Raw genomic sequence first — 13,522 nt, forward strand, 5'->3', positions numbered from 1 at the left:
TATGGCGGAATCGTACGGATGCCCATGTAGCCATATTTATATTAATAGGGTGAAGGGCATTTTAGCCCTTTCACCTAGGGTGGGTGTCCCAGCAAAATTGCTGGTGACCAAAGTAACACCCTTTATTATTACATCCATGTAAGCCCATTTACGAGGCCCAAACAGAAGTGAAACCTAAAGGCAATCCGAACCGTTCAATTTAGGTGTGGTATGAGTCCAAGCTTACTTTAAAAACCCGCACAAACCCTAACTCTTGGCTCCGCCATTTTTCGTAGCTGCTGTTCTTGCGCGTGAACAAGCCTCAGGTAACTCTCACCTCTCTTCTTCCTCTTTGATGCTTCATTGCAAGGCTTGGTGCATTTCTCATTATAGATCTTCATTTCGCTGTTACATTTCCGAGACACTGCTCGTTTTATTCTTGTTTTGAATTTCGCGTCTTATTCTGCTTCTGAAGGTGGATTGTTCTTCTGGTTTTGTTCATTGTTTTTCTGGATTCGTAGTGCTTGGGATTTAATTAGAGGTAGAGCTATCGTATTTTCCGATGTTCTCTTTCCCTTGCTTATGGTTTTCGTCCATTTGGATGGTTTGAGCTGTTATTGTTTTGGAAGATGTAGGACTCTGAAAACTGCTTTGATTTTCCGTACAGTGTGATAATAATTATATTAAGATATATTACCGTTGGTGTGAGATTAGCCTCTCGAGTTGTGTGGCTAATCTTGCTCTCTGGAAAGATGTTAGCTGAGAACTGTATATGTATTTAGTTTGTTTTATCGGAAAATCTTAGTTTACTTTAGCAGGGGACTCAAACCAACGACCTATCCCTCCCTGCTCCTAATTTAACCACCAAGCCAACCTTATATCTCCCGTACATGTATTTAGTTAACGAGACCATACGCTGTTTTATGGAAATGTTGCAAAATAACAGTTTTGATTGTATATGTCCAATGATCCTGTATAAAGACATGCATTTTTTGTTTTAATGTTTGATAAATGTTGTAAATTCTTTTTGGTTTACACTTCCAACTAGTTTTTTAAGGACATTATTGCATTGTATTTCTTCGTTAGTATTGAATGTGGTTATGTTTAGCCAATTCAGTGACTAATGTGGTTATTGTATTTGTTGATTGTTAGTTATCTGCTATTTTACACTATCTTGTGCTTATCCTATTACCTTATTACATAATCTAACCTGTTGTCGTGGTTGACTTTAATGTGTAAGGTAAGCCAAAACCATGGTTAAGCATAACAATGTTATCCCAAACGGACACTTCCGTAAGCACTGGCAGAACTATGTGAAGACTTGGTTCAATCAGCCAGCACGGAAGACAAGGAGACGATTGGGTAATTTAACATATTTTCTTGTTATTTTGAAACTTTTTAGTAATTACCGTGTTAGTCTTTTGTGTTAAAAAGATCAACAGATTGAATTAGTATTGATGGTTGCTTTTAATTCTTTGAAATGTTGCTGTTGCTGTATTCTTCAGCTCGTCAGAAGAAAGCTGTGAAGATATTCCCCAGACCTACGGCTGGACCTCTCAGGCCCATTGTACATGGTCAAACTTTGAAATACAACATGAAAGTGAGAGGTGGAAGGGGATTTTCTCTTGAAGAACTCAAGGTAAAACTTGTATATCCTATTTTAATGTAATTATTATCCAGCTTGAAATTTATAACTCCATGCTACATGAAGTTTGAGGTACTAAACCCAAACCTCCCTGTAGCATTTTTAGTTTCTCACCATGGAAGAGCATGTTATGTATTGAACAGTTAACACATTAATGATGAGTTATTTCTTTGGAAAATTTAATTTCTGTGAATATCCTTATTACTTGTGAGTTTTTAGTACAATTCTGCCTGTTTTTTTAGCTTGAAGATGATATGACCGTAAAATTATTTTAAGCATTTATTTATTATAAAATGAAAATATGCAAAACAAGAGGAGTTCTGCTGTTAGATATGTTTTTGATATTATGTATTTTTTATATTATCCCATAGGCAGCAGGGATTCCCAAAAAGCTTGCACCAACCATAGGTATTGCTGTTGATCATCGTCGCAAGAACCGTTCTTTGGAAAGTCTGCAAGCTAATGTGCAGAGGCTGAAAACATACAAGGCCAAATTGGTTGTGTTCCCAAGACGGGCACACAAGGTTAAGGTAATTCAGATGTTCCATTATCTATTTTGATTGTGGTAGGCATTTTCATTTCTGATGAAGGTCGAAATGAAAGATGTTTGTGTGTCATGTGACACTGTTGTTTTATTGTAGGCTGGTGATTCTACTCCCGAGGAGCTTGCAAATGCAACACAAGTCCAGGGTGCTTTCTTGCCTATTGTGAGGGAGAAGCCAACTGTTGAACTTGTAAAGGTTACAGATGACATGAAGGCATTTAAAGCTTATTACAAGCTTCGTCTTGAACGCACAAACAAACGCCATCATGGTGCCAGACTGAAGAAGGCTGCTGAAGCAGAAAAGGAAGACAAAAAGTGATGACCTTTAGAAGTCTTACGTTTGTAGTCCATCCATATAATAGTTGTTGCGAGACAATTTTTGCTGAGATTAGCTTTATTGAGATCGTGTTCAGACTAAAACATGGATATCTTCACCTATTTTTATTTTGTGAACTTTTATTCAAGTTTGTTGGTTTAACTAGCATTTTGTTGAGGATTATTTGGCAGTATCATTCTGTTCAGGCTGTTTTCTAAATGCTGCTGGCATAGTTATTAGCTTATTATATGGGATAATAGTTTCTCTCTTCAATAACCACCACCACCGACCGTAATGCAGGGAAGGTGATAATTTTTGCTAGGTTTTTCTAGAGTTAGAATTCCCCCTGTGAATCCTATACGTTTTCCGGCTTCGTTTAGTTGATTAATGCTGTTGTTTTTTTAAGCTTTAAATAGGCATTCTTATTTGCATAAGTATAATTTTTCTGGGAGAAAATAGACACAGCCCTAGTATGAGGTGGTAGATGCATCCAATCAAAATGTGAAACTTCATAAATATATATAAATTGTGTTGGGATACATTGTTTTGAGTTGTGTAGAGATATACATTTTTTTTTTGTGAATTTCATAAATAATGTTGAAACTTAAATTTGAAAGACAAATGAAATATAGATTGAAAAGGAAAAGTAATTAAGACCGTCACCATCAAAGAGTTCTTTATGGGGTTTCTAAACTCGAGAACTAATTAATGTCTCTAAAATTTTTGTATTTTCAAAATATAAATCAACATGTCTGACTGACTGCTACTGTGCTCACGGATTAACACAACATATAGTAGGAGTGTCAATTTGAATTTGTAGCTCATTCAACAGGGATTGAATTCAAAGGATTTCAGCAGCAGTAATATCCAAGCTTTTGTATCCAGCTTCTGCACTTATCTTGCTACCAAAGTCTGCTTCTTTGACGAGCAAGAAATCATTTGATCTCTCATGGGTCTGGTTTATGTCCCCCATGATTATTTTGTTTTTCTGATACTTTTTTTTATTAATATATCCTTGGCATGTTGTTTTGTCAGATAATTCTGTGGTGTCAATTTAATTGAGATTGTTTGCACTACCTGTTTGCATCAACTAGTCTTTTTTTGATTGAAAAAAAGTAATAATATGATTGCAATAATGGACACAAGTTGTACAAGGAAAAGGTCCGGATTGGTTGCACGTGCTTGGAGCAACACAAAATGCATTTGACGGGAAATAGAAAAAACACGTTGAATTATGATCAATTCCTTTCTAGAGAAACTAGTTGTATGATTCTCATTTCTCATACGCCTTTCTCCTAATTGTTAATGCTGTGTGTCTAGAAAAAATTATTCAGACTAGTAGCTAGTTAGAGATTTAGCACAAAACAGTACAGAGTACAAACTTGAGCAGCAACAAGACACTTATAGGAAGCATTTTGGTGGTGACGAGAAACAACTCTTCTGCAAACAAACATAAGATACAACACCTTATCAAGAAAAAAAAAACAAGACCAATCAAATGGTTTCAATTACCCTTACACAATTGTGTTGCAAATCTAAATCCACCTCTTGGATGAAAAACAAATGAAATAAACTTTGTGCAGCTGGTGTGTAGCTCTGGCCATCAGAAAATTACAGCATAACTGTATAAGATTGTGACTGTCTAATAACAATCTACAACCAGTGACTGATCAACAAAACTGTATAATGTAGAATTAGATGATACTTAGTTCAATATTCGGATCCCATATAACCATAAGCATGAAAACAGTGAGGACAACTAAATGGTTGCTCATTTAGAGCTGAACCACCTTCAAATATGACACAACACACTTGATCAAGTCACCAAAATCACTTGATCAACCTCCAAACAATCAACTGAATTGATATAGCTTGCACTTGCATATTTCTCATTCTTTAAATCTCTTTCTGCAAATACAACAGAATCAATGATGAAGCTGACAAGCAAACTCTCAAAGAACCATAAAAGAAGTGGAGTTTGAACTGACTTGCTGCATAATTATGAGCTCGAAAGGTTACAAACGACAGGAGTTTTGAAATGACTTCAAATTAGTTTTAAAAAGGCAAACAAATAACGATACATTTAAAATGTGAGAATCGAGTAGAAAGTGGAATCTGATCTCTGCAATGTTTTGTTCACTAAATTTTTTGCCACACTTGCCGACTTGCTGGCTCAAATCACTAGTGAGTTAAAAAACAAATATAAATAAGATTTTTTTTACAGAATAACTAGGAAAGTTACGAAACTAAAATATTAGGCATTCTTTTTATAAATAAGTTACTCACTAAAAATACTAACTCATACTCCCATGCTCTTAAATAAGACTCTACACATAAATATTAAAAATACATTTAACTAAATTTAAATTGATAATTCTATATTAAATTTTTATTGAAAACATATTTTTAAAGCAAAAATTATCAAGTATACATTAATTTATTTTATTTGTTTTAAATTGAAAATTAATTTCTATAAAAATCATAATCACCTAAGGCTAAGCTTAAACTTATTTAAACAAGGACAAAACAGACATACTCGCCCTTCCTCAGAAAATTCATTATGAACCAATTAAATAGTAAAATTCCATATTTGAAGGATTTTTTAATTTTGGATTTGTGGAACAGTTGTAAAAGACAGATTAGCACCCCATTAGGTTGTATTTTCAAAAGCCTCACGAAAACTTTTGCCGTTAAAGCCGAATACTGGTGCAATTCCGCACAATCCTTCATTTTTTTTTTCTTTATTAGCAAACAAGAGAAATATATCAATTGGGATACAAGGGATACTCCAACCCAACACCAATAACAAGAAACGAAATACATAAACACCCATCCAAGAAACAAATGGAACAAAATAGCAAATAAATTATGTTCCCTGTGCCCAAAATATTATTTCTCAAGAGTCTCAAAAGAATAAAATTCAACTATGCCTATTAAAATCCCATCAGACCTCCACACAGCCCTTCGTTGATGCCCGGTACACCGGATTGGTGCATGAAGCAATTTTGGGGTACAAGAAGAAACTAGCTAACTGGAATCCCCAAAAAGAGAGAATTGGGTGCAGACTAATTAAAGGCAATAAGGAGTGTTGCTAGGTGCACGAAGTTGTGCACCCAGCATTTTTGTTAATTCCAAAATTATGTGTTGAAAGTATGCGAGTTTGTGATTGATCCGTATGGTTTGTATGAATTAACTTCATCCGTATGACTCATACGGATCAAATTTATCTGTATGACTTATACGGATCAAGTTCATCTGTATGACTCATACGGATCAATTTAAGTAAAGAGCATTTTCGTCTATTCACTTAAAATATTAGGTGCACCAATAATGCTAGGTACACCTAACATCACCCGACAATAAGTCCAGTGAACCAAACAAAAAATTGGGCCAAGCCCCACTCAACAAACATCCAAACAAGGAGCACAAAGAGAATTGATATATGATTGCAAATAAGCAAAATAAAATAAAATAAATAAATAAATGAAAGATTTTTGTTTCCTGGGAATCTCTTCTCATTAACTGATAAATTTTACAAGTCTCAAATTTAAAACCTTATTTAATAAAATCAAACTCAACTACACTACATTATTAATTATCTTAAAATCACTCAAATAATTTAATTTTTATAATTATCCCAAATTAGGACCCTTCCAATCCCTTTTATTGCAAAACAAATGGTGATGATGATAATGAAGGAATGCTGAACCAACCCACTGTTGTGAATGGAATAGAAGACTGGCCAACCAACAACAATGCTCTGGTCTCAGTGACAGATAAATTCATTGGCCCCATCCCCATGAGAGGAACGCAAATAAAGATCAATAGAGGCCCTTAACCAGCTAGAAACAGATGCGAATCTGCCAAGCACATACCGTTATTAGGAACTTCCATGGTTGGGATGATACTTTGTGTTACTGTTACGTGTGTGAAAAGATCAATTAATTATACATCTTAATTTATGTTATCTTTTCTTTTTACCCAATGTTATTTTTTAGCGTGATAAGATAATTTGATAATATATATCAAAACGGAATTCAAGAAGAAATAAATAAATAAAAGAAAAACGGAATTGCATCCACCAAGGAAAGGAAATTAAAAACAAATTTTAAACGGAGAGAGAGAGAGGAATATAGTTGCGTTACGTAGACGCGCGTGAGTTGTGAAATGTTCCCAGGCTCACACTCCATCCACTCTGCAACTATAAATACGCTTCGAACGTAACGCTGATCACAACATCATCATCAACAACAAGCAGATCAATCTCTCTCTCTCTCTCAACCATAATAGTCATGGGTTTGAAGGTCTGTCTGTGCTTTCATATGTTTCAACCTTTGTTTTTCATCAATCATTATGTGTCTCCTGACTGTATAGTAAAATTGTTGTATATCATGTATATCATACACAGCATTCAGTTTTGCTCTTTCCTTGTGCTCTTGTAACTTTTTTTTTGTGGGGGGTTTTCTCTGCTGGCAAATGTCTCTTCTTCCGCTACGGATTTTCAGGTCCGTGTCACTTTAATTTGTTATTGGGTGATGAATTTCCGGGGAAAAAAAGGATTTTTTGTTGGTTTTGATTGGTGGGTATTGTAGACTCGTCTTCAAGTGAAATAGATTTGATGGGGTCTGTTTTGTGGCCTCAGAGTATGCGGTATCCTTTTATTAGTTTGAACTTTGGATTGTGAGTGGCTTCTTTGATTGTTATGCCTATTAGATAATTGTAATTTCTCTGTGTTCATTTAGATTTTATTCACATTCAGCATAGTACCTTAAAATGTGTGATCTTTAGCTTCAGTTGCTTGATTGTTTGTAACAGGAATCCCTTGATCTACAGTTTGTAGTGTAGGCTTGAGGATACTGATTTGGGGGAATTAATTGTTCTTTTATGGATGTACGAATGAATGCAGAATCACATATTCTCAAATTAGTCATTTAATTTGTAAACGGAAAATATGTTCAGTACTGGTTATATTCGTAAAGCAATGCTTTGTAAAATGCTTTTAGCAACTATTTATTTGACCAAATGGTGGAAAGAACCCTGTTCATCTAATACTGTAATTGGCCTATTATTCTTTTGCCAGTGTCAAATTAAATTCATCGAATCTGCATCATAAATCTCTAGGCAAGGATGTTTAGTCTGTACTCGATAATGAACATGGATTATTGTTAATGTAGCTTAGTTTCTCAGAATCTTATTTGTGCTTATGTTCTGAATTTCGAACTAGCTTTATATTTTTATGCTTGATATTGTGCTTAAAAAAGAATCGACACTTGAAGCATCACACACTCATTTGGACATGGACATGGACATGCAGGAGGATTTTGAGCAGTATGCTGAGAAAGCAAAAACTTTGCCACCGACTCAATCAAACGAAGACTTGCTTATCCTTTATGGATTGTACAAACAGGCCACCGTTGGACCTGTCAACACCAGTGAGTGCTCTTGTTTAACGAATAACAATAAATCAATGTCTTCCACTTTCGAATTCTCTCTATCAATAGGTGGCGGGGGGTTTGTAATTCCACCCCTCTTTTCTATATTCATAAGGACTATATCCTTATTCATGAATTTTCTGAATGATTTACAGGCCGTCCTGGAATGTTCAACATGAGGGACAGAGCTAAATGGGATGCATGGAAAGCTGTTGAAGGTAGATAAAGGCTAGGTTGATCGATGAATGTTTTGTTCTATTACTTTTATGTTTTCTGAGAGACATCAAAACTCTTTTGTGGCAGGGAAATCCAAGGACGAAGCAATGGGTGATTACATCATTAAGGTGAAACAGCTGCTGGAAGCAGCTGGCTTGCCTGCTTGATAACATTGTCATGCCTTGCTTTCTGATTCTGTGCTAGAAGTTCACAACAGTTTGGAAATAAACAATTGCAGTGTTTGAAGCTTTTATTATCATAATCATATTTATTTCTAATGATTTAGACATGTTGCTTTTGAGTTTAGTTATCTGTATCACTGTTATTGGAAATGCCTGTAGACAGATGCTGAGGACCTGAAAATTTCTGTCTAGTATAATTAAAACTACTTCGACTTTTGACTTAAAGTTTGCTTGATCTCGCACTTTATGTCTCAAGTCTCAACTCTCAGTGATATGAATCTGAATTTGGTTAGATGCTTGAGTATGTTTTATACTTGTTCTGCAAACTCCCTAATATTCCATGTGTATTTTTTACCACCGTTTATTGTTGTATCATCGCATGCAACGATTTCTTCCGAAATTTGGATTTTTAAAGGAGAAATACCTAAAAAGTTGACAAACTCACTTTAGAAGATAAAATAAGCAATCTCAACATCGGTGGAGAAATTAGCTATTAACATTTTGTATGTGTATAATAAACGGTGATTTATAAATAGTCGCAGACCATTTTATAAAATCTTGCATATAAATAGCTAAAGTTCAGATGCCAAACAATTTTTTGCACCATAGACAAAAAGCTAGTCCATTTTCAACTTTAACGTTTCTGAATCTAATGACAATGTTTGTTATTTCTGGATGCATGAGATTTGATAACATTCTGAATTTTGACTTAGTCCCAAAATTTCAGTTTAGTCATAATCTTACCGTTCTCTTTAGACCAGACATGAATGCTATCTTAAACGCAATCAGTATCCATGTTACACTGGACCCAGACATGTCACTAGATTTCAAATAATACTATAGACCTGACCCCACGTACATAATACAACTTTAGAAAGACTAAAAAAAAATACAACTTTAGAAAGATATTATGTATAACTAATTTTAAGCCGTTATTAGTGCTAGGTTTAGTTTGATGCACTGTGGTCCTGTAAAATTGCTTTTGTGAGCTTCTTTTCTTGATGCTTTACGAAACAACAATGATATCCATATACCATACCATATTTCAGCCGTTGTCAGTATCTCTGTTTCTTTTTCACCTCATTTTTTATTCTATTTTTGCTCTTTCTATTCTCGTGTTTTTGTCTCTTTTCCTTCCACCTCTTATGCCCCCAAAATGGAAAACTATTATTTATTTATTTTGTCAGAAATCGAGGTGGCCCTTGGTAGTTAAGAAGTTGTTTTGCTAGATTTAGGTCGGTATTGTTTAAATGTAACGGTAGTTGGAAAAGTTAGGCACTTACGAGTAACTGAGGATCTGGAATACACTTGAATTCCTCATAGATCTAGCTAACCCATAACCACAACCACATGACCAATTATATATACCGAACAAATCTTAAATAAACACACCAAAGTAGTTGGTACATAAAAATAAACTTAGCGATTTTATATTTTTCAAAATTCTTATTAATTTGGTTTATAATTTGTTCCAGAGAAAGACTAGGATATGTTGTGTTTGAGATGGAGTGCTAACATATCTAAAATGGGTTGTTGGTGTATCCAAGGTAGACAACTAATTAGGATTGAGCTCCTGAATCCTGATGTATTGATTTTGGCATGCTTTAAGTGGATCGAGATTTAAAATCTTTTGAGTATGATCATGCTCCACCCAGTGTAGCTGAGATGTCGTAGAAAATGGATAGAAAATCGAGATTTAAAATCTTTTGAGTATGATCTGTAAAAAATATTTTGATGCTGAAGTTAAGAATAATATATATTTTTAGTCTTTATCAAATTTACAAAGTATTGATTTTATTTATGCAAAAAAAATTGTCATCATAAAATTATAATAAATCATTTTTTAACTTAGAATAAGGTTCGGTTGTATTTAAAAATGATTGTTTCCCTTAATTACCATTATTATTAATATAAATATAATGTTTTTTACGACAATATACATATATAATAGATGTAAATATAACATTGATTAAAATTCATACATTTCTTAGTCCATTAAAATATGTATAAAAAAGGATTAAACTCTCAAAATAAAATAACTATTTATTCTTATTTATTACCATGCTTACATTATCTAAAAGGGGATTCCATATCTGACTTATTTATTACCATGCTTACATCATCTAAAAGGTGATTCCATATCTGACTTGAACGGCAGAATACTTCTTTTTGGCATTTGGAGAAGTAAGGAAGATATCAAGGGACCCGTGTAGGTACAATATTAATTAGCAAGACACTCTTTCAACATATTTTTACTCATTTATTTTCTACAAAAATTCAACATACACTTTAAAAATGACATACTTAGGAGTCAATTGAATTAATCATTTAACAAATTAACTAACAATAATAAAAAGTGTATCAAATTAGCAGAATTAATTAATTTCCCGGCCAGCACATATAGGTGCAAACTCTTTGGCATAGCAGTAACTAAGGAGCATGTAGGGTTTTTTTTCTTCTTTTTCTTTTTCTTGCAGTTGTGTCTCTGTCTCCTTAAAACCCATGATATATAGCAAGACCACTTCATCGTCGCATCACATGTGTGACAGCGAACTGATGCGTGGACATATCTAAGCTGTGTTGATGCTGATATGCATAATTGAAATCATGGTCGGAGTGAAGCACCTCTTGAGAAGGTGTGGCACTGCTACGGCAAATAGGGCAACTCGAATGCGAACTCAGCCACATATCAATGCATGCCACGTGGAAAGAATGCATGCACTCAGGCATCGTCCTCAACTCCTCACCATCTTCAAAGTCTCCCAAGCACACCGCACACGTGTCGCCATCGTCTCCACCATCACCTGAAATCACATCAGGATCGCTCCAAAGATAAAACTATATTCAAGTTCAAATCTTATTTATGCTCACCAACAAAAAAAAACATAATTTCTATTAATTTTTATAAAGTAAAGAGGCTTAATTAACATCTAACTGCATGTTTAACCAGTTAGAAATGTTTCGGTGCGTATTGTAATACAAATTCAATAATAAAAAATAAAAAATTATTGACAAAAAATTGTAATTTTGCAAATGGCATGGATTTCAAACATGATCTAACTAAGTTAAAAAGAAAAACAAGTTTTCTCAAAGTTTGATTTGAAGTTCACTTACAGTTGGATCGGCCTTGAACCACACTATCAACTTTCTTCTTGCTATACCTGTGGGTTGGAATCATGTGCGCCACCGACGCCAAGGAAGTACCCTCCGTCGTTTGTGATGGCCGTTGTTGTTGTTGTTGGTTTTGGTTTGTGATGCGCTGGTTGCACCAGCAAATAGCTATGACATGGTACATTGAAACAACGAAAGCTGCGGAACCCATGGCAATGAGTAGGATGACAAGGTTGTTTGATAAGAGATCACCATGACCTTCATTGTCGCCCATGGATCAAGTGATTCCAGAAAGAAGAAATGGTTGCAATGATCTGAATTGAGCCTTAAGAAGGTGACAAATTTAGCCGGCCGAAAACGATGGAGTCATATCATATGTTAATTCATTTGACGGTGATTGCAATACTATTATTTAATGTCTTCTGATTGATGTTTTTGCCTCTGTTTTGATGATTTCGTCAAGGCTGATCATAAAGAATTGAATAAATACAATTGATGGATACGTAAGGCATACAAGTTAATGAAAACAAACAAAAACCGAGAAGCAATGAGGATAAGGGTTACATCTTTTTCTTCCACTGTATTTTTAACCATTGACATATTTCAACTTTCAGCTATGTTTTTCTTCTATTTAAGTAGTACCTGTGAAGTGTATAAATTAATTTAGTGTTTGGTTAAATCACCTGCAATAAAAAGTTTATTTTTTGTTGGTTTTATATTGAACGGAAATTTTACTAGTGAAATTTTTTTTTATAGTATATTGACTTCAATTAATGAGATCAGATAAAATTTTAAGTTCAATCCGACAAAACTTAAATAAAATTATAGACGAGTATATGTGAAGTAGCTATCAATAGAAGTCATATCAATAATGTCTGTATGCTCGTAAATTTAATACATATTGAGAATAAATTTGTATGTTAACGATCCAAATTATTATGTAATTAATTCTAATTTTAATAATAAAGTATTATTTTATTTTTATTGTTATATTTCACTATTTGATTAAATGATCCATTTGATAATATCTTTGATTAAAATTAAAGACTTGTTATTATAATAGAGATTATGATAATGAGAAACAAGTTTGTTCTAATTTTAATCTAAATCGTTGTTGATCGTATGATTATTGTAAATAGGATATCAATAATCCGAATAGATTAATATATATCTGATAGTATTTATTGAATAAATATTAATAGATCTCATTTATTAATTTGCATATATAGATGAGTTAGATGTTGACGTGATCATTGAACTGATTCAATTGAAATTTTCTAATGATTAAAATTTAACATAAACGGTCAATAGAAAATTCCCAATAAGAGGTATAATAACTTTCTTTCACCTGAGATTGTCATAGTAATTAACAGGTTATTTGTTATATTTTGATTTTGGACACCTAATGCTTTAGAGCACTTGTTGAATGGATATTGGATATGATTAAATACCTGTAGAATTAATGATTAATCAAGAAGGAATAATCAACTCTTGGTAATGAGCTTGGGCTCTATGAATAAAATTATATCCTCACCAGGAAAATTAAATGAAAGAAGAAATGAGTTTCTCAAGTCATTATGAGTTAACTCAAAAGGGTTTGAGAGTAATATCATACTGTAGAATTAACCCAGAGCTGTAAAAATGGAAAAAATTATTACACTACTCGTCTAATAGTTCTTAAAAGTAAAATGTTATTTCATGCTATATGGACGTTAAGGAGTGTTGTTGGACGTCTACCTTGATTAGTATATTAATTTCACTGATATATTACCGGCTTAGTATTAAACCTACGGGGTCACACACAAACGAGTGTTCTAATCTCTATTAAAGAAATTATTTTAATATTTGATGATTAATTAAATTAGAGAATTTAATATGATCAAATGATTAATTTATTTTAAAAAGGTGGAATATTATTATATTTTTACTAGCATTGAAAATATAAATAATAGGAAAGATTTGGTGAAAGAAGAGAAACAAACGTATATGATTTTGTATTTGAAATTTGGGTTGAAAAGACAGCTAGATACAAGTTTGACTTGGTCAATTATTATTTCAATTTTAATGGCTAAATAGTTAGCAATAAAAGGTAATAAG

General features: G+C 33.4%; 3 protein-coding genes across 5 annotated transcripts; 2 read left to right on the forward strand and 1 right to left on the reverse strand.

Annotated features, from left to right (window-relative positions):
• Positions 1–191: 191 nt before the first annotated feature.
• LOC114424954 (60S ribosomal protein L13-1-like) lies at positions 192–2,699 on the forward strand. 2 transcript variants are annotated; one of them, XM_028391648.1, is made up of 5 exons: positions 192–305; positions 1,220–1,341; positions 1,485–1,618; positions 1,996–2,154; positions 2,266–2,699. In XM_028391648.1, exons 2-5 carry the CDS (start codon positions 1,233–1,235, stop codon positions 2,485–2,487), a joined length of 624 nt encoding a protein of 207 aa, XP_028247449.1. In that variant the 5' UTR covers positions 192–305; positions 1,220–1,232; the 3' UTR covers positions 2,488–2,699. The 2 variants fall into 2 exon arrangements, with proteins under 2 accessions (XP_028247449.1, XP_028247450.1); XM_028391649.1 differs by having other exon boundaries at positions 227–305; positions 1,225–1,341.
• Positions 2,700–6,625: 3,926 nt separating this feature from the next.
• Positions 6,626–8,608, forward strand: LOC114425605 (acyl-CoA-binding protein-like). Of its 2 annotated transcripts, XM_028392545.1 has the most exons (4): positions 6,626–6,788; positions 7,799–7,916; positions 8,072–8,134; positions 8,220–8,608. In XM_028392545.1, the coding sequence occupies exons 1-4, from the start codon at positions 6,777–6,779 to the stop codon at positions 8,297–8,299; spliced, it is 273 nt and encodes a 90-aa protein (XP_028248346.1). In that variant the 5' UTR covers positions 6,626–6,776; the 3' UTR covers positions 8,300–8,608. The 2 variants fall into 2 exon arrangements, with proteins under 2 accessions (XP_028248346.1, XP_028248345.1); XM_028392544.1 differs by lacking the exon at positions 6,626–6,788 and having other exon boundaries at positions 7,766–7,916; positions 8,220–8,606.
• A 1,931-nt stretch (positions 8,609–10,539) lies between these two features.
• Positions 10,540–11,790, reverse strand: LOC114367533 (RING-H2 finger protein ATL72-like). Its single transcript, XM_028324730.1, has 2 exons — positions 11,429–11,790; positions 10,540–11,118 (listed from the first exon to the last, which is right to left on the reverse strand). Exons 1-2 carry the CDS (start codon positions 11,697–11,699, stop codon positions 10,838–10,840), a joined length of 552 nt encoding a protein of 183 aa, XP_028180531.1. The 5' UTR covers positions 11,700–11,790; the 3' UTR covers positions 10,540–10,837.
• Between the last annotated feature and the right edge of the window lie 1,732 nt (positions 11,791–13,522).

This window comes from Glycine soja, chromosome 9 (assembly GCF_004193775.1).
Source record: "Glycine soja cultivar W05 chromosome 9, ASM419377v2, whole genome shotgun sequence".
In the NCBI taxonomy this organism is placed as follows: Eukaryota; Viridiplantae; Streptophyta; class Magnoliopsida; order Fabales; family Fabaceae; genus Glycine; species Glycine soja.